Raw genomic sequence first — 21,289 nt, 5'->3', positions numbered from 1 at the left:
GTGGTACAGGCTCTGTCCTACAGTCTTAGAGTGGCAGGGGTGATTGGTGTATGTACCGGTGTCTGATTGCAGCAGGGGGTCACACTCTGAACAAGGCGGGCTGAGAGCCAACTCCTGACTGTCTTTGAGGAAAGTGCATCCCTGTTCCCTAGAGCGTGCGGGTGGGTGTGTTCTGTAGATGGAAAATGGGCACCCAGTGTTTTTGGTTGTTAGGACTGGGTGGTACCAGTTATCCTAGGACCCCGTTCACGTGTGGCTGGGTGACCTGAGTGGAGCTACCAGTCCTTAGGCCCCTGATGTGGGTTGGCGAGGACTTTGTTTAATACACAAAGCAATGTCAAACATCAAACACCCACCTCTGCACCGCACAGCTGAAATGGTTGGAGTTTGCCAACAAGAGCCTATTCTGGAATAGGCCCACTAAGGTCCATGCTGAGAGGAAAGGTGCTCAAAGTCCATGGATCGTTTATGCCTGTACAGGAGCTGCTTCTGTTCCAGGCTCCCCAGGTGAGTGGAACTGGGCTATTATCTTTTCCCCCAATTACAAGTTTTTTCCTTTCCCAAGGCTGGGAGTTCTCTAGGCGCTCAACAGTGCCTGTCTCAGGCCCAGGGAAATCAGCCACTGAAGCCGGCTTGGGGGTGGTGGGATGTGGTAAAATATACACAAGTACTTACCTTTTGTGGAGAGTTCTGTTCTTCTCTGGTTCCGGAGGTGTTAGTAGGTTATGTGGTTGGCTGCTTCTCCCTGAGGAAACTGGGACGAACGCTAGTACTAGCCTGCCACCACCACTTCGGGAATGGTGCCTGAGGGCTCCCTGTGATTCAGGTCCAGTTACTCCTCTCCACTTCTGAACCATCTCTGCCTCCCCCTGTCCCTCTGTTCGTTTTCTTAGCTTGCCTTTGATGCTCAGGGCTCCTAGCTTGTCATAAATATACTCCTTTTGCTTGTTCTTTCGGGTCTTTGTTATAAAGAGGGCCTGCTGGAAGCGTTTGTCTATTCTGCCATCTTGACTCTGCCTCTCATTGTAGTTTTGATTTGCATTTCTCTAATGGCTAATGATCGTTTAGCATTTCCTCATGTATGTGTTAGCTGCCTGAATATCTTTAGCAAAGTGCCTGTTCATATCCTTTGCACATTTTTTAATTGGGTTGTTTGTCCTCTTATTGTGAGTTTTTGCAGTATCATGTAGATTTTAGAGAGCAAATGCTGATTGGAAATGTCATAGCTAAAAACTTTTTCCCAGCCTGTAGGTAATCTTTTACTCTTTTGGTGGAATCTTTGGAAGAGCATAGGTGTTTGATATTTAGGAGGTCTCAGTTTTCTAGTTTCTCTTCTGGTGTTTGTGCATTACTAGTAATGCTTTGTATACTGTTCATGCCATGTATTATGGCTTGTAGCATTGTCCCTGTTTTTTCTTCCATGACCTTTATCATTTTAGATTTTATATTTACATTTTTGGTCCATTTTGAGTTAGTTTTTGTGCATGGTGTGAGGTGGGGTCTCATTTCATTTTTTGCAGATGGATATCAAGTTACTCCAGCACCATTTGTTAAAGAGACTGTGTTTTCCCCATTTAACTGACTTTAGGCCTTTGTCAAATATCAGCTGCTCACAGGTGAATGGATTTATGTCCAGATTCTCAGTTCTGTTCCTTTGGTCTGTGTCTGTTATTGTACCAGTACCATGCTGTTTTGACTTTTGTGCTGGCATAATAGGTTTTAAGATCAGGTAGAGTGAGGCCTCCCATTTTGTTCTTCTTTTCCAGTAATGCTTTACTTATCCGGTGCCTCTTTCCCTTCCATATGAAGTTGGTGATTTTTTTCTTCATCTCATTAAAAAATGTTGTTGGAATTTGGATCAGAATTGCATTGTATCTATAGATCGCTTTGGGTATAGTAGACATTTTTACAATGTTAAGTCTTCCTATCCATGAGCAAGGTATGTTTTTCCATGTCTGTAGGCCTCTCTTGGTTTCCTGCGGTAGTGTCTTGTAGTTTTCTTTCTTTAGGTCTTTTATGTCCCTGGTAAGATTTATTTCCAAGTATTTTATCTTTTGGGGGGCTACTGTAAATGGTATTGATTTAGCAATTTCCTCTTCGATGCTCTTTTTGTTGATGTAGAGGAATCCAACTGATTTTTGTATGTGTGTCTTGTATCCTAATACTCTGCTGAATTCTATTAGTTTCAGTAGTTTACTTGAGGATTCTTTAGGGTTTTCTGTGTATAAGATTGTGTCATCTGCAAATAGAGATAGTTTTACTTCTTCCTTGCCAATCTGGATGCCCTTTATTTATCTAGCCTTAAAAAAAAAAAAAAAAATTTTTTTTTTTTTTTTTTTTTTTTTTAAATCTAGCTAGGACCTCCAGAACAATGTTTCATAAGAGTGGTGATAAAGGGCACCCTTTTCTGGTTCCTTTTCTCAAAGGGAATGCTTTCAGACTCTCTTCATTTAGGACGATGTTGGTTGTTGGCTTTGTATGAATGCCTTTTGTGATGTTGAGGAGTTTTCCTTTTATTCCTGTTTTTTTCAGAGTTTTTGTCATGAATGTGTGCTGAACTTTGTCAAATGCCTTTTCTCCATCAATTGATAAAATCCTGTTTTTCTTATCTTTTGTTTTAATTTATATGATGGATTACATTAATTGTGTTTTTAATGCTGAACCATCCCTGCTTAAAAAAAAAAAAAAGTCATGGTGAATTATTTTTATGATACGTGATTGAATTCTATTGGTGTAATCTTATCAAGGATTTTTGTCTATGTTCATGAGGGATATAGGTCTGCAGTTTTCTTTCTTTTTTGGTGGCTCTACCTGGTTTTGGTATGAGGGATATGTTGGCTTCATAGAATGAGTTTGGGAGTATTCCATGCTTTTCTATGCTGTGAGATACCGTTAGTAGTAGTGGTGTTAACTCTTCTCTGAAAGTTTTGTAGAACTCTGCAGTGAAGTCGTCTGGGCCAGGGCTTTTTTTGTTGTGAGTTTTTAATTACCTTTTTCAATCTTTTCTTTTGTTATGGGTTTATTTAGTTGTTCTACCTCTGTTTGTGTTAGTTCACGTAGGTAGTCTTTCTAGAAATTCACCCATTTCATCTAGGTTTTCAAATTTGTTAGAATACAGTTTTTCGTAGTAATGTGTTATGATTCTTTTAATTTCATGTGATTCTGTTGTAATATCGCCCATTTCATTTCTTATTCGGGTTATTTGCTTCGTTTCCTGTTTTCCTTTTGTTAGTTTGGCCAGTGGTTTGTCAATTTTGCTAATTTTTTCCACGAACCAGCTTTTGGTATTGTTAACTCTTTCAGTGGTTTTTCTGTTCTCTATTTCATTTAATTCTGCTCTAATTTTTATTATTTGCTTTCTTTTGGTGCCTGAGGGTTTCTTTTGTTGCTGTCTTTCTGTTTGTTTATGGTGTAGGTATAATTCTTTGATTTTGGCCCTTTCTCCTTTTTGGATAATGAGATAGTAGATAAAAACTCTTTTAGGTGACGGGAAAGACAACACATAATATAGGAGAGGTTAGCACAACTGAACTAAACCAAAAGCAAAGAAGTTCCTGAATAAAATGAATGCTTCGAAGGCCAGCATAGCAGGGGCAGGGTTTGGAGACCATGGTTTCAGTGGACATCTGAGTCAATTGGCATGATAAAGTCTATTAAAACATTCTGCGTCCCACTTTGGAGAGTGGCGTTTGGGATCTTAAACGTTTGGAAGCGACCATCTAAGATGTATCAATTGGTTTCAACCCCCCCCCGAGCAAAGAGGAATGAAGAACACGAAACACAATGTAATTATGAGTCCAAGAGGCAGAGAGGGCCACAGAAAGCAGAGACTATGTAAGCATGAGACCAGAAGAACTAGATGGTGCCTGGCTACACCTGATGACTGTCCTGACAGGGAACACACAGAGATTCTGAGGGAGCAGGAGAGCAGTGGGATGCAGACCCAAATTCTAATAATAAGACCAGACTTAATGGTCTGACTGAGAGTAGAATGACCCCAGAGGTCATGGTCCCCAGACCTTCTGTTAGCCCAAGAGAGGAACCCAGCTCTTTAGTCAGGCATTGGACTGGACTATGGGATAGACAATGATAATGGTCAAGAATGAGCTTTTCGGATAATGTAGACACGTGAGACTATGTTGGCATCTCCTTTTTGAAGGGGAGATGAGAGGTCAGAGGGTATCGGAAGCTGGCGAACGGACGTGAAAAGACAGAGTGGAGGGAAGGAGTGTGCTGTCTCATTGGGGGAGAGCAATTAGGATTCTATAGCAAGGTGTTTTTAAATTTTTCTATCAGAGTCTGATTTGATTTGGAAGCTTTCATTTAAAGCAGAGTGAAAAATAAAGTCTATTTTGTGAGAAATTAAGATTGCCACTCCTGCTTTTTTTTTTGTTTGTTTGCTTGATACATGTTTTTTCAGTCATTTGAGTTTTAGTTTATGTCTCTAAGCCTAAGGTGTGTCTCTTGTAGGCAGCATATAGACGGATCATGTTTTTTTTAAATCCATTCTGCCAGTCTCTGTCTTTTTATTAATGCGTTTAGTCTATTTGTGGAAACTGGTGGCATAGTGGTTCAGTGCTACAGCTGCTAACGAAAAGGTCAGCAGTTCGAATCTGCCAGGCGCTCCTTGGAAACTCTATGGGGCAGTTCCACTCTGTCTTATAGGGTCGCTATGAGTCAGAATTGACTCGATGGCGGTGGGTTTGGTTTGGTTTTTTGGTTTAATCTATTTACATTCAGCGTAATTATGGATAGTTATGAGTTTAGTGCTGTTATTTAGATGTCTTTTTTTGTGTGCTGTTGACAGTTTCTTTTTTTCACTTAATTTTTTGTGCCGAGTAGTTTATATAGCGTCTTTTTCTCTTATTTTTTCTTGTTGATTTTGTTTCTTCCAAGTCTCTGTTTTTTTCTTGTATTTTATTTTGATGAGTAGGATTGTTACTTTACTTTGTGGTTATCTTAATGTTTACCCCTGTTTTTCTATGTTTAAACCTAACTTTTATTTATATTGTCTTGTCTTCCTTTCCATATGAAAGATCTATGACTGCATTTCTTAGTCCCTCTTTATTGTTTGAATGTTGTCTTTTACATAATGACATCACTGTTTCCCTGTTTTGAGCGTTTTTTTATCTTGGTTTATTTTTGTGATTTCCGTATCTGCGTTGACATCTGTCCTGTGTTCATGGTAGTCTTGCTTTGATATCTGATATTTTTGATTTTCTAACCAGAGAACTCCCTTTAGTGTTTCTTGTAGTTTTGGTTTGGCTTTTATGAATTCCCGAAACTTCTGTTTATCTGGAAATGTCCTAATTTCACCTTTATATTTGAGAGACAGTTTTGCTGGATATATGATTCTTTGCTGGCAGTTATTTTCCTTAGCGCTTTATATAAGTCATCCCATTGCCTTCTTGTCTGCATGGTTTCTGCTGAGTAGTCCGAACTTCGTCTTACTGACTCTTCTATGTAGGTGACTTTTTGTTTAGCTGCCCTTAAAATTCTCTCTTTATCTTTGGTTTTGGCAAGTTTGATTATAGTATGTTTTGGTGACTTTCTTTTGAGATCTACCTTATGTGGAGTTTGATGAGCATCTTGGATAGATATCATCTTATCTTTCATGATATCGGGGAAGTTTTCTGCCAAGAAATCTTCAACAGTTCTCTCTGTATTTTCTGTTATCCCTCCCTGTTCTGGTACTCCAATCACTTATAGGTTATTTCTCTTGATAGAGTCCCACATGATTCTTAGGGTTTCATTTTTTTTTTTTTTTAATAATTTTTATTGCGCTTTAAGTGAAAGTTTGCAGTTCAAGTCAGTCTCTCACATGTAAACTTATATACACCTTACTACATACTTCCATTTACTCTCCCCCTAATGAGTCAGCCCGCTCCCTCCTTCCAGTCTTTCCTTTCATGACTGTTTTGCCAGTTTCTAACCCTCTCTACCCTCCCATCTCCCCTCTAGACGGGAGATGCCAACACAGTCTCAAGTGTCCACTTGATACAAGTAGCTTACTCCTCATCAGCATCTCTCTCCAACCCATAGTCCATTCCAGTCCATGTCTGAGGAGTTAGTTGTCTTCGGGGATGGTTCCTGTCCTGGGCCAACAGAAGGTTTGGGGACCATGACTGCTGGATTTTTCTAGTCTCAGTCAAACCATTAAGTCTGGTCTTTTTGTGAGAATTTGGAGTCTGCATCCCACTGTTCTGCTCCCTTAGGGGTTCTCTGTTGTGCTCCCTGGCAGGGCAGTCATCGATTGTGGCCGGGCACCATCTAGTTCTTCTGGCCTCAGGATGATGTAAGTCTCTACTTCATGTGGCCCTTTCTGTCTCTTGGGCTCATAATTATCTTGTGACCTTGGTGTTCTTCATTCTCCTTTGATCCAGGTGGGTTGAGACCAGTTGATGCATCTTAGATGGCCACTTGTTAGCATTTAAGACCCCAGACACCACACTTCAAAGTGGGATGCAGAATGTTTTCTTAACAGAATTTATTTTGCCAATTGACTTAGATGTCCCTATTCCATTGTGTGAATATACCATAATTTATTTATCCATTTATTCATTGGTGGACACCTTGGTTGCTTTCACCTTTTTGCTGTTGGAAACAGTGCTGCAATAAACATGGGTGTGCATATATCTGTTTGTGTAAAGGTTCTTATTTCTCTAGGATATATTCTGAGGAGTGGGATTTCTGGGTTGTATGGTAGTCCTATTCCTAACTTTTTAAGGAAATGCCAGATAGATTTCCAAAGTGGTTGTACCATTTTACATTCCCACCAGCAGTGTATAAGAGTTCCAGTCTCTCCTCAGCCTCTCCAACATTTATTATTTTGTGTTTTTTGCATTAATGCCAGCCTTGCTGGAGTGAGATGGAATCTCATCGTAGTTTTAATTTGCATTTCTCTAATGGCTAACGATCGAGAGCATTTTCTCATGTATCTGTTAGCTTCCTGAATATCTTCTTTAGTGAAGTGCATGTTCATATCCTTTGCCCAATTTATAATTGGGTTGTTTGTCTTTTTGTGGTTGAGTTTTAACAGAATCATAGAGATTTTAGAGATCAGGCACTGGTCTGAGATGTCATAGCTGAACATTTTTTCCCAATCTGTAGGTGGTGTATTTACTCTTGGTGGAGTCTTTAGATGAGCATAGGTGTTTGATTTTTAGGAGCTCCCAGTTATCTGGTTTCTCTTTGTCATTTTTAGTAATGCTTTGTATTCTGTTTATCTCTTGTATTAGGGCTCCTAAAGTTGTCCCTATTTTTTCTTCCATGATCTTTATCGTTTTAGTCTTTATGTTTAGGTCTTTGAACCACTTGGAGTTAGTTTTTGTGCATGGCGTGAGGTATGGGTCCTGTTTCATTTTTTTGCAAATGGGTATCTAGTTATGCCCTTCATTTTTAAAAATCTTTTATCTAATTTGTCTTTGAATATATTGGTGCCAAGTCTTTTATCTTCAGCCTTAGTAATTCTGTCTTCTACTTCTTCCGTTTTGCTCCTCTGACTTTTTATTGAGTTGTTTAATTCTGTATTTATATTGTTTATTTTCTGATTGCTGTCTCTCTGTGGATTCTTGCAGCTTATTAAATTTTTCATTATGTTCTTGAATAACCTTTTAAATTTTTTCAACTGCTTTATTTGTGTGCTCCTTGGCTGCTTCTGTGTATTGCCTCATCTCCTTCCTGATGCCTTTAAGAATTCTGTATATTAATCTTTTGTATTCGGAATCTGGTAATTCCAGGAAAGCACCTTCATGCAGAAGATCCCTTGATTGTTTGTTTTGAGAGCTTGTTGAAGCTAACATCAGCTGCTTCTTAATGTGATTCGATGTTGACTGTTGTCTCTGAGCCATGTGTAAGTTATTCTGTTAGCTTATTTCATGTTTGCTTACTGTATCCTAGCTTTTTGTTTTGTTTTGATATGTCCAAATGTGTTGCTTGAGTGAGCTAGCTTGATTGTTTTTGCCTTTGAAGCACTAATGTCCTGTCACCAGATAACTAGAGCTGTTACCAGGCATATGAGCCTAGGAGTCCATTCACGCTTGTACAGATTCAGCTCAGGTGTCCAGGTCATTGGTCATCAAGTGTACGCTACCGCTCTGTCCTATGGTCTTAGAGGGACGGGGTGATTGATGTAGGTACAGGTATCTGGTTGCAGCAGGGAGTCACGCTCTGTACAAGGCAGTGGGCTGACAACCCTCCCCTGCGTGTCTGCAAGGAAAGTGCATCCCTGCTGCACGGAGCACACAAGTGGGTGGGTTCTGCAGACAGACTGGGAGGTATCAGCTATTCTTGAACTCATGTCACAGGTGGCTGTGTGATGTTGGTGGAGCCACCAGTCCTTAGGCCCCTGAGGTGGGTAGGTGAGGACCCTGTTTAATGGGCAGTGTGATGTCAAATATCAAACACCCACCTTTCTACCTCAGAGCTGAAACAGTTGCAGTCTCAACAAGGGCCTATTCTCCTGAAATAGACCCACACAGGCCATGCATGAGGAAAGGTATTCAAAGTCCATGGTCCATTAATGCCTGGACAGGAGCTGCTTTTGTTCTGAGCTCCCAAGGTTAATAGAGCTGGCAGATTATCTTTTCCCCCAATTCTGGTATTATTCCTACCCCAAGACCAGGAGAATGGTTTAGGGTTCTCAGCAGGACCTAACTCAGGCCCAGGGAAATCAACAGGCACTGAAGCCTGCTTGGGGGCTGGGGCTCAGTAAAACATACGGAAGTACTTAGCTCTTGCTGAAAGCACCATTGTTGTCTGGTTCTGGAAGTATGTGTTGGTTGTGTGGTTGGGTGTCTCCCCCTGAGGAGTCTGCGGCTGGAATGCTACCGCCAGCCTGCCGCAGTCACTCCTGGGAATGGTGCCTGAGGGTTCACGGCAATTCAGGTCTAGCAACTCTTCTCTGCTTCTGAACAGTCTCTCCCTCCCCTTGTTGCGCAGTGCGTTTTCTAACTTTGCCTTTGATGTTCAGGGCTCCTATCTTGTCATAATCGTTTCACTTGTTTTTTTTTCGGGACTTTGTTGTAAGGGGATCACCAGAAATATCTGACCACTCTGCCACCTTGGCCCTGCTTCTCCTTCCATCTTTTAACACTTCCTGCATCATTCAATATTTTGCCCAAACCCAAAACCAAACCCGCTGCCGTCAAGTCGATTCTGACTCATAGCAACCCTATTGCAACCCTTATAGGGTCGCTGTGATATTTTGCCCATGCAAACAGAAAAACAGACTCATTGCTGTGGAGTAGATTCTGACTCACAGTGACCCCATAGGACAGAGTTGAACTGCCCATAGGGTTCCCAAGGAGTGGCTGGTTGCTTCGAACTGCCATCCTTTTGGTTAGCAGCCGAGCTCTTAATCACTGCTCCTCCAAAAAAAAAAACCAAAAAAAAAACCATTGGCATCGAGTTGATTCTGACTCATAGTGACCCCATAGGACAGAGTAGAACTGTTCTATAGAGTTTCCAAGGAGCGCCTGGTAGATTTCAACTGCCGACCTTTTGTTAGCAACCGTAGCACTTAACCACCATGCCACCAGGGTTTCCACTGCTCTTCCAGTGCTCCTGTTTTGCCCGTAGAATCTTTCAGTATTACAGCTCGAGGTTTGAATTTTTTTTTCAGTTCTTTCAGATTGAGAAATGCTGAATGTGTTCTTTTGGTTTTCTAACTCCAGGTCTTTGCACATTTTATCATGATACTTTATCTTTCGGAGTCGCCCTTTTATTTTATCATTTCTTCCATTCTCTTTACCTACTCTACGTTCAAGAGCAAGTTTCAGGGTCTCTTCTGACATCTGTTTTCGTCCATTCTTTCTTACCTGTCTTTTAAATGACCTTTTGTTTTCTTCATGTATGATGTCCTTGATGTCATCCCGTGAATCGTCTCGTCTTTGGTCACTGGTATTCAGTGGGTCAAGCGTGTTCATAAGATGGTCTCCGAATTCAGGTGGGATATACTGAAGGTCGTACTTTGGCTCTCGAGGACTTGTTTTAATTTTCTTCAGCTTCAACTTGAACTTGCATTTGAGCAATTGATGATCTGTTCTGCAGTGGGCCCCTGGCCATGCTCTGACTCTTTCCATTGACTCTTTCTACAGATGTAGTTGATTTGATTTCTTTGTGTTCCATCCAGAGAGGTCCATGTGTGTACTGTATAGTCACTGTGTATGTTGTTGCAAATAAGTAGTTAGTTTTGCAGAATTCTGTCTTGAAATCTCTAGCGTTGTTTCCATCACCAAGGCCATATTTTCCAACTACCGATCCTTTTTTGTTTCCAACTTTTGCATTCAATCACCGGTAGTGATGAGTGCATCTCGATCGTCTGACCAATTTCAGACTGCAGAAGTTGGTAAAAAAGTTCAGTTTCTTCATCTTTGGCATTAGCGATTGTGCCTTAATTTGAATAATAGTCGTATCAACTGATCCTTCTTGTAGATGTATGGTTATTATCCTATCATGGACAGTGTTGTACTTGAGGATAGATTTCGAAGCATTCATTTTGATGATGAATGCTGCGCCCTTCCTATTCAATTTGTCAGTTCCATCATAGTAGACCATATGATTGTCAGATACAAAATGGCCAAAAGCCATCCATCCAGCTCACTAATTCCTAGGATATCAATCTTTATGTGTTCCTTTTCATTTTTGACAGCTTCCAGTTTTCCTAGATTCATACTTCGTACATTTTATGTTCTGATTATTAATGGATGCTTGCAGCTGTTGCTTCTGATTTTGAGCTGTGTCACATCAGCAACTGAAGGCCACATATGCTTTACTCCATCTACATCATTAAGGTCAGCTGTACTTTGAGGAGATAGTTCTTGCCCTGTCTTATTTTGAGTGCCTTCTAGCCTGAGGGGTTTATCTTCCACCACTATACCAGTGTTTCACTGCGCTTCATAAGGTTTTCACTGCCCAGTTCCTTCAGAAGTAGATTGCCAGGTCCTTCTTCTTAGTCTATCTTAGTCTGGAACCTCTGCTTAAGTCTACATCATGGGTGACCATAGTGGTATTGGAAATACCAGTGCATAACTTCCAGCAACATGCTAGCCACAACAATACAACAAAGTGACAGAGTGGTAGACTGATAGATGAATATATATGTATATGTGTATACGTGTACGTGTCAGAGGAGACTCTGAAACTTGCTCTTGAGCATCAAGCAGCTAAAGCAAAAGGAAGAATTGATGAAGTAAAAGAACTGAACAGAAGATTTCAAAGGGCCTCTCAAGAAGACAAAGTAAAGTATTATAACGACATGCAAAGAGCTGGAGATGGAAAACCAAAAGGGAAGAAAACACTTGGTGTTTCTCAAGCTGAAAGAACTGAAGAAAAAATTCAAACCTCGAGTTGCAATATTCCATGGGGGACATATTAAACGACGCAGGAAGCATCAAAAGAAGATGGAAAGAATACACAGAGTCATTATACCAAAAGGAATTAGTCGATATTCAACCATTTCAAGGGGTGGCATATAATCAGGAACCAGTGGTACTGAAGGAACCAGTGGTACTGAAGGAAGAAGTCCAGGTTGCTCTGAAGGCATTGGCAAAAAACAAGGCTCCAGGAATTGATGGAATATCAATTGAGGTGTTTCAGCAAACACGCTGGAGGTGCTCACTCATCTGTGCCAAGAAACATGGAAGACAGCTTCCTGGCCAACTGACTGGAAGAGATCCATATTTATGCCTATTCCCAAGAAAGGTGATCCAACCGAATGTGGAAAATATAGAACAATATCATTAATATCACATGCAAACAATATTTTGCTGAAGATCATTCAAAAACAGCTGCAGCAGTATATCAACAGGGATCTGCCAGATATTCAGGCTGGTTTCAGAAGAGGATGTGCAACCAGGGATATCATTGCTAATGTCAGATGGATCTTGGCTGAAAGCAGAGAATACCAGAAGGATGTTTACCTGTGTTTTATTGACTATGCAAAGGCATTTGACTGTGTAGATCATAACAAACTATGGATAACACTGCGAAGAATGGGAATTCCAGAATGCTTAATTGTGCTTATGAGGAGACTTTACATAGATCAAGAGGCAGTTGTTCAGACAGAACAAGGGGATACTGATTGGTTTAAAGTCAGGAAAGGTGTGCGTCAGGGTTGTATTCTTTCACCATACCTATTTAATCTGTATGCTGAACAAATAATCCGAGAAGATGGACTATATGAAGAAGAACGGGGCATCAGGATTGGAGGAAGACTCCTTAACAACCGGTGTTATTCCGGTGACACAACCTTGCTTGCTGAAAGTGAAGAGGACTTGAAGCACTTACTAATAAATTACACCTCAACATAAAGAAAACAAAAATCCTCAGAACTGGACCAATGAGCAACATCATGATAAAGGGAGAAAAGATTGAAGTTGTCAAGGATTCATTTTATTTGGATACACGGTCAACAGCCATGGAAGCAGCAGTCAGGCATTATCTTTTGCTCCATACCAATGGTTGTATCTTAGATGGCCACTTGCAAGCTTTTAAGACCTCAGACACTACTCACCAAACAAGGATGTAGGATATTATCTTTGTGATGGTTGTGCCAGTTGACTAAGTTATCCCCCGAGACTATGGGGGATCCCGCGAGTTGTTTGGATATGGGTAGGAAGCCCCCATAACTGTACCTTCCATGTACTTTGTTATATATATGGATGCATATGCAGCATACACAAAGGTGTATATACATATGCCTCCGTGTAAATGCACACGTTTATTTACTCATATATGCCTTACATAGACATATATGCATACATATCTACCTACGTAACCACACACATACTTTTTGATTGTTATTACGAAATTGTATGTTATAGCGTTTTCCAAAAGTGTCCCTTTTTCTTAGTGTCTTTATTTACCTTGTTCAGGTTGTGCTGACTTCACCCCATTTGGTATTTTCTTTCCCATCATCAAAAATAATCAGTGTCTACTATCTAGAAACCCTGGTGGCATAGTGGTTAAGAGCTATGGCTGCTAACCAAAAGGTCAGCAGCTCAGAGCCACCTGGGTGCTACATGGAAACCCTATGGGGGAGTTCTTCCCTGTCATATAGGGTCTCTTTGAGTTGGAATCGACTCGACAGCAGTGGGGATTTTTTTTTTTTTTTTTTACTGTCTAGGAAGTGATTCCCCTCCTTTTCCCTCTCATCCCTGTTAACCATCGAAGAGTGCTGCTTTCTGTGTGTATATCTATTCTAGATTATAAGAGTGGGAACATACAATATTTGTGATTTTGTTATTGACTTATTTCACTCAGCATAATGTCCTCCAGATTCATCCTTGTTGTAAGATGTTTCACAGACAGAGTGGAACTGTCACATAGGGTTTCCAAGGTGTTAATCTCCGTAAATATTACAGCCTTGGAAACCCTGTGGGGCAGTTCTACTCTGTCCTGTAGGGTCACTGTGAGTTGGAATCGACTTGATGGCAATGAGGTTTTTTTTTTCTCTTGTTAACACTTATGGAAGCAAATTACCAGGTGTCTTTCTGCTTTGGAGTCCCTGGGTTGGTTAGAACCACCAACCTTTCTTCAGTTAGCAGCCGAGCGCTTAGCTGTTGCATCTTTATGGAGGGTCACTGGTGGCACAGTGGTTAAGCATTTGGCTGCTATCCAAAGATTTGGCAGTTCAGATCCACCATCTGCTCTTTGGAAACTATGTGGGGCAGTTCAACTCTGTCCTGTAGGGTCACTATGAATCAGAATTGACTCGACAGCAGTGGGTTTGGTTTTTCAGGGTGTTTAGTCTTTATGGAAGCAGAGTGCCACATCTTTCTCCTGCAGAGCAGCTCATGCGTTCAAACTGCCAGCCTTTCAGTTAACAGCTGAGCACTTGACCATTGTACCACCAGGGCTCCTTCCATAATGATTACAGCTAGAAAAACCTATGGGGCAGTTCTACTTTGTCACACGGAGTAGCTGTGAGTTGGAATCAACTAGATAGTGCTCAACAACAATTTAAACTGCAGCAAGAAGTGGTTGTAAATATCTGCCACACCAGTCCTCTCTTATTCAATCAGTATGCTGAGCAAATAATTGGAGAAACTGGACTATATGAAAAAGAATGCGGCATCAGCATTGGAGGAAGACTCATTAACAATCTACGGTATGCAGATGACACAATCTTGCTTGCTAAAAATGAAGAGGACTTGAAGATCAAAGACTTCAGCCTTCAGTATGGATTACACCTCAACATAAAGAAAACAAAAACCCTTACAACTGGACTAACAAGCACGTTATGATAAACAGAGAAAAGATTGAAGTCGTCAAAGATTTAATTTTGCTTGGATCCATAATCAGCGCCTGTGGAAGCAGCAGTCAGGAAATCAGTTGACACATTGCGTAGGGCATATCTGCTGCAGAAGACCTCGTTAACGTGTTAAAAACCAAAGATGTCACTTTGAGGACTAAGGTGCGCCTGACTCAAGCCATGGTGGTTTCAATCACCTCATATGCATGTGAAAGCTTGACAATGAACAAGGAAGACCGAAGAAGAATCGATGCATTTGAATTACAGTTTTGGCGAAGAATATTGAACATACCATGGACTGCTAGAAAAACAAACAAATCTGTCTTAAAAGAAGTACAGCCAGAATGGTTATTAAAAGCAAGGCTGGCAAGACCTTGTCTCACATACGTTGGACATCTTATCAGGAGGGATCTGTTCCTGGAGAAAGGCATCATGCTTGGTAAAGTCGAGGGTCAATGAAAAAGAGGAAGACCCTCAATAAGATGGATTGACACAGTGGCTGCAACCACGGGCTCAAGCTTAACAACAGTTGTGAGGATGGCACAGGACTGGGCATGTTTTATTCTGTTGTATGTAGGATCGCTGTGAGTCAGAACTGACTCCATAGCACCTAACAACAACAGACCCCTCTTGATTTGATCTAGCCTGGTTGGTTGAGTTTGAGTGTTACTTGGGGTCATACAGATAAGTGGGAAATGTATATAGAAAACTGTGAACTGTTGGAAGCTAATAATAAAGTATATCGAAGTCCTTTTGTACACTCTAGGCCACTGGAAGCTTTGATTTTTCTTGTGTAAATTAATCAAAAGGGTGATCCCTACCTTAAGGGATGGAAGACTTGAATTTGGACTTCAGTACTTGCACTGGGTAGCCCGTTTCTTATTTCAAAGACCGCCCTTCAGGGTCCCAATGAAAATTCTGAGATATTTGCCATGATTTTTTCTTCTTGGCTTGCCCTGAAATTCATTTTTACTTAGCCTGCTTTCGTGAGTGTCTGAAAACTGTGCTCGGTTTCTCAGTCACTTTGCTTTCAGAATTGGCAATCACTTTAACTGGAAAAGAGCCCCAAGTGCGCATCTCTTTCAAATGCTCTCCACTTCCAGATGTTGGCCTTAAAATTTTCAGTGTTTTGGAAGTTCTCCACTTTCTTCAAACAAAAGTTGTTTTTTTTTTTAATAAATTTTCTAGTTTTTCTAATGTAATGCAACTTTATTATTGTAATCAAAGTTTTAGTTCTGGTATTGTAATCCAAGCCACAACAAATATCCTTATACATAAATGTTGGATTGTTGTACTTCTGAAATATCAGATTTATTGAGGTATAATTTACATACAGTAAAATTCATCCTATTTAAAGGTCATTTATATGAGTTTAACAAACTTATGTAGTTGGGTAACCACCACTACCATCAATATATTGAATTTTCCCAACAGCCCCCAAATTTCCTTGTGCCTCTTTATCATCGCTTCTGCCTCCCCCCTTTTTTAATAATTAAAAAAAAAAAAAAAAAAAACAGATATACGTAGGTATTTTCTTTCATAGAGAACAGAAAAGTGAACATCCAGATAAATTTACAACAAACTCTTGATAATTACTTGATGTGCCATTATCAGGACTTACCGAGCAGTTTTTCTGGACCGGGCATTGTGTAATATCTATGTCCTGAATCCAGTTCAGTGATTATTTTTGGTATGGGCAAGTGGAGGAAGGGGTAGTATACACTCATAAGGGGAGACAGCATTTCTTTTCTTTCGTTCTTTCTTTTTAATTTTACTGTTCTTTAAGTGAAACTTTGCAGTGCAAATTAATTTCTCATTTAAAAATTTATGCACAGATTATTCTGTGACACGGTTGCAATCCCTGCAGTATTTCAGGACTCTCCCCTTTTCTACCCCAGATTCCCTGTGTCTGTACATTCTCTTTTCCTTTCCCTTCCTGCCCTCTCGTCTGCATTTTGGCAGGAGTTACCTAGTTGGTCTCATATGTTTGATTGAAGTAAGAAGCACATTTCTCACACATGTTACCATTTGTTTTATAGACCTAATTTTCAGCTGAAATTGGGCTTCAGGAGGAGCATCCGTTCTGAGTTAGCAGGGCGTGTGTGGGGCTATAGTCTTGGGGGTCCCTCCAGTCTCTATCAATAGTAAGTCTGATCTTGTTTTGTGAATTTTGAGTTTTATTCTATATTTTTCTCCCACTCTGTCCAGGACCCTACATGTTACGGTCTCTGTCAAGCGCAATGGACAGCATTTCTTAGTTACCATGTGCAGTGTGGAAACCCTGTTGGCATAGTGGATAAGTGCCGTGGCTACTAACCAAAAGGTCGTTAGTTTGCATCCACCAGGCGCTCCTTGGAAACCCAATGGAGCAGTTCTACTCTGTACTGTAGGGTTGCTATGAGTCGGAATTGACTTGACAGCAGGGTTTTTTTTTTTTTTTATGGCGTGTGGTATAATTATTTATAACAAGACTTTTTCTACTCTATGTTAATGTCTTAGGCTGTGTTCTCTAGAGAAACAAAACCAGTGAAGCGTATAAATATATACAGAGAGGGATTTATATCAAGGAAATGGCTCACGCAGGTATACAGGCTGGAAAGCCTCAAGTCTGTGTGGGTCAGGCTGAAGGCTTCTCCTAACTTGTGTAGCTGCAGCGGCTGGTAAACCTAAGATTGGCAGATCAGACAGCAAGCCTCTGGCTCACAGACTGTGGAGGCTGACGAATCCTAAGATTGGCAGGTAGCTGCTAGCTCAAGTCCCAAGAACCAGAGGGCAGATGTACAGGATCCAGAGCAAGGAAAACCAGTGAGCTTTGTCAGAAAGTCAACCTATGTTGGATGCAGGTCAGACCCCCAAGGAAACTCCCTTTCAACTGCTTGGCTGCTCATAAAATACCTTATCATGGAGGTGATTATATCAGATCTCATTATGGAGGTGATTACATTCTTCCATAGCTGCCGAACTACATTACAGCTGCCAGGCCACTGAGAATCATGGCCTAGCCATGTTGCCACACAACTTTAACCACCACAGTTATTAAGAGACTTGTGATGTTTTATCGATTTGAAATTTCAAAGAATGATGTGGGAAATTGTGTTTGATTAAATGGGGATGTGAGTTGAGAAACAATGAAAAACAATGTTCTAATAGATGATTTCTACCTTTGCTTTACTGTATCCTTGTATGAGTTGCTTCTGAAGCATTGTACATTCTAAGGACCAAGTAATTAATTTTCAAAAGCAATGAGATTTGCATATAATTATCCTGTACAGAAGTATATCCTACATATAATCATTTTAATTATGGTTAATTTTTATATCCTCTTTGAACTTAACTTGGATCAAGAATTAATGTTGTAAACCAGTTGTTTGGTTCAAAGAAAATGTGTTACTAAATGCCACAGTTAAAATCTCATGAACAGTTCGTAAAATAAAAGCTTACCCTAAAAAGGAGGCACCCAACAGTAAACATAGTACGTCAGATTTGAATATAATTAGATTAAATGGTACTTTCAATATTATTGAAATCATGTTAATATTTATTTTCAAAAACATTTATTTAAAATAAATTTCCCCTAAATAAACTTTCTTTCCCTATTACAGCATTTCAGTGGTTATAAATACCAGTACCATGAGATGATAAGCAAATAAAGGACGCACAGCCCTAAAATTTGGGAAACCATTGCAGACTCTATTTCCCCTTTTGGTGATTCACAGCATACATTAAGATGGTAAAGGCACTAAGAGGTCATACAGTAATGTTTTTCAAACTTATTTGGTCACAACTTTTTTTTTTATGTATCTCCTATTAATGGCACCCTTTGGAAAATGTTTAGGGTTCTCTTTACGCTCGTGATATATACAAATAATTTCTATTTTCAAACAGGACAGAAGGAGCAAGCTGTGGAATGGTATAAGAAAGGTATTGAAGAACTGGAAAAAGGAATAGCTGTCACAGTTGCAGGAGAAGGTAAGGTTATATTTGTAATTGTTTAGCCATCCAAAATTATATTCATATGATTGCCTTGAATTCAGACACATTTATCTTTTTTATAATAATATTTTTTTTATTTATCTTAATAAAGATATTTAGACAGATTTTTTTTTTTTTAATGTTATTGTGTTTGTAGACTTACAGTGAAAGGTTTGTGATCTATTCTGTAAATGAAGTTATAACCAGATGTGCTCAAACTTGAGTCCCTGTTGCAGTCAGTGTATATCCAGTGCCTTGCCTATGTCTTCCTTGGATCAACTGTTGGTGATCAATCATGTGTTTTACCCTGATCTTGAAACCTAGCCCTTTCCTCATTGCTGAGGCAGGGAAAAAGTGGGTAGTCTACAAACTCTACTTTGCACTTGTGGGTAATGCTTGACTGTATATTAGAACATGAACTGTAAATGACTTACTTTGATTCACATCAGCTTTTTAAAACAAAGCAGTTATTTCTCATGTTTACTTTCCTACTGAATTAGAAATTAAAAAAAGAGTCTAATATTACATTGGAATATATTACTAATATTTATTGCACATTTACTATGTATCCAAGCATCATCGTAAGTGCTTCATATGTATTATCATATTTAATTTGCACCACAACCTCATGTTCTGTAGAGGCTTGTTATCCTTGTTTTTCAGATGAAGGACCTGAAGTACAAAGAAGTTCGGTAACTTGCTAAGGTCTCCGTTATCAAATAGCAGTTAGGATCTGAACTCAAGCATTCTTAAATACTAACTGCGTTCTTAAATACTAAGCTGTGGCCATTTTAAATCAGACAGTTGTATAGTCTGCTCTGCTGGGAATGAAAACTCGAAGAAGGATGGTGTTGCATTCATTGTCAGAAAGAACATTTCAAAGTCTGTCCTGAAGTACAACGCTGTCAGTGATAGGATAATATCCATACGTCTACAAGGAAGACCAGTTAATATAACTGTTATTCAAATTTACGCACCAACCACCAAGGCCAAAGACGAAGAAATAGAAGATTTTTATCAGCTGCTGCAGTCTGAAATTGATCAAACATGCAATCAGTATGCATTGATAATTACTGGTGATTGGAATGCAAAAGTTGGAAACCAAGAAGGAACGGTAGTTGGAAAATATGGCCTTGGTGATAGAAACATTGCTGGAGATGGAATGATAGAATTTTGCAAAACCAGCGACAACTTCATTGCACATACCTTCTTTCACCAACATAAATGGTGACTGTACACATGGACCTCACCAGATAGAACACACAGGAATCAAATTGACTTCATCTGTGGGAAGAGACGATGGAAAAGCTCAATAACGTCCATCAGAACAAGGCCAGGGCCCAACTGTGGAACAGACCATCAATTACTCATATGCAAGTTCAAGCTGAACCTGAAGAAAATCAGAGCAAGTCCATGAGACTCAAAATATGACCTTGAGTATTTCCCACCTGAATTTAGAGACCATCTGAATAGATTTGACACATTGAACACCAGGCGAGTTGTGGGATGACATCAAGGACATCATGCATGAAGAAAGCAAGAGGTCATTGAAAAGGCAGGCAAGAAAGAAAAGACCAAGATAGATGTCAGAGGAGACTCTGAAACTTGCTCACAAGCGTCGAGCAGCTAAGGCAAAAGGAAGAAATGATGAAGTAAAAGAACTGAACAGAAGATTTCAAAGGGCCTCTTGAGAAGACAAAGTGCCATGTGCAAAGGCTGGAGATAGAAAACCGAAAGGAAGAACATGCTCAGCTTTTCTCAAGTTGAAAGAACTGAAGAAAAAATTCAAGCCTCGAGTTGCAATAGTGAAGAATTCTATGGGGAAAATATTAAACGATGCAGGAAGCATGAAAAGAAGATGGAAGGAATACACAGAGTCATTATACCAAAAAGAATTAGTTGGTGTTACACCATTTCAAGAGGTAGCATATGATCAGGAACTGATGGTACAGAAGGAGGAAGTCCAAGCAGCTCTGAAGGCATTGGTGAAAAACAAGGCTCCAGGAATTGACGGAATATCAATTGAGATGTTTCAACAAACAGATGCAATACTGGATAGTGCTCACTCATCTATGCCAAGAAATATGGAAGACAGCTCCCTGGCCAACTGACTGGAAGAGATCCATATTTATGCTTAGTCCCAAGAAGGGTGATCCAGCCGAAATTATAGAACATCATTAATATCACATGCAAGCAAAATTTTGCTGAAGATCATTCAAAAATGGCTGCAGCAGTATATTGACAGGCAACTGCCAGAAATTCAGGCTGGTTTCAGAAGAGGATGTGGAACCAGGGATATTACTGCTGATGTCAGATGGATCCTGGCTGAAAGCAGAGAATACCAGAAGGATGTTTACCTGTGTTTTTTTGCTTATGCAAAGGCATTCAACTGTGTGGATCATAAAAAATTACAGATAACATTGTGAAGAATGGGAATTCCAGAACACTTAATTGTGCTCATGAGGAACCTTTACATAGATCAAGAGGCAGTTGTTCACACAGAACAAGAGGATACTGCATGGTTTAAAGTCAGGAAAGGTGTGCGTCAGGGTCGTATCCTTTCACCACACCTGTTGTGTCTGTATGCTGAGTAAATAAACCGAGAAGCTGATCTATATGAAGAAGAATGGGGCATCAGGATTGGAGGAAAACATTAACAACCTGTGTTACACGGATGACACAACCTTGCCTGCTGAAAGTGAAGAGGACTTGAAGCACTTACTAATGAAGATCAAAGACCACAGCCTTCAGTATGAATTGCACCTCAACGCAAAGAAAACAAAAGTCCTCACAACTGGACCAATGAGCAACATCATGATAAACAGAGAAAAGACTGAAGTTGTCAAGGATTTCATTTTACTTGGATACACAGTCAACAGCCATGGAAGCAGCAGTCAGGCAATCAAATGATGCATTGCACTGGGTAAATCTGCAAAGGACCTCTTTAAAGTGTTGAGAAGCAGGGATGTCACCTTGAAGACTAAGGGTGCGCCTGACCCAACCCATGGTATTTTCAATTGCATCATATGCATGTGAAAGCTGGACAGTGAATAAGGAAGACCA

At 40.0% G+C, this 21,289-nt stretch overlaps 1 protein-coding gene across 2 annotated transcripts in view; it reads left to right on the top strand.

Moving 5' to 3' along the window:
* SPAST (spastin) overlaps window positions 1-21,289 on the top strand; it is a 113,550-nt gene that overhangs the window by 14,368 nt on the left and 77,893 nt on the right. For both annotated transcript variants that reach the window (XM_049870401.1, XM_049870402.1), the window contains exon 2: window positions 18,140-18,223. In XM_049870401.1, the coding sequence (XP_049726358.1) occupies window positions 18,140-18,223 (84 nt within the window). The remainder of the gene's footprint in view (window positions 1-18,139; window positions 18,224-21,289) is intronic.

This window comes from Elephas maximus, chromosome 26 (assembly GCF_024166365.1).
Source record: "Elephas maximus indicus isolate mEleMax1 chromosome 26, mEleMax1 primary haplotype, whole genome shotgun sequence".
Lineage (NCBI taxonomy): Eukaryota > Metazoa > Chordata > Mammalia > Proboscidea > Elephantidae > Elephas > Elephas maximus.
Note: the sequence above shows the minus strand (reverse complement) of the source record. Positions and strands in the feature narration are given on the sequence as shown.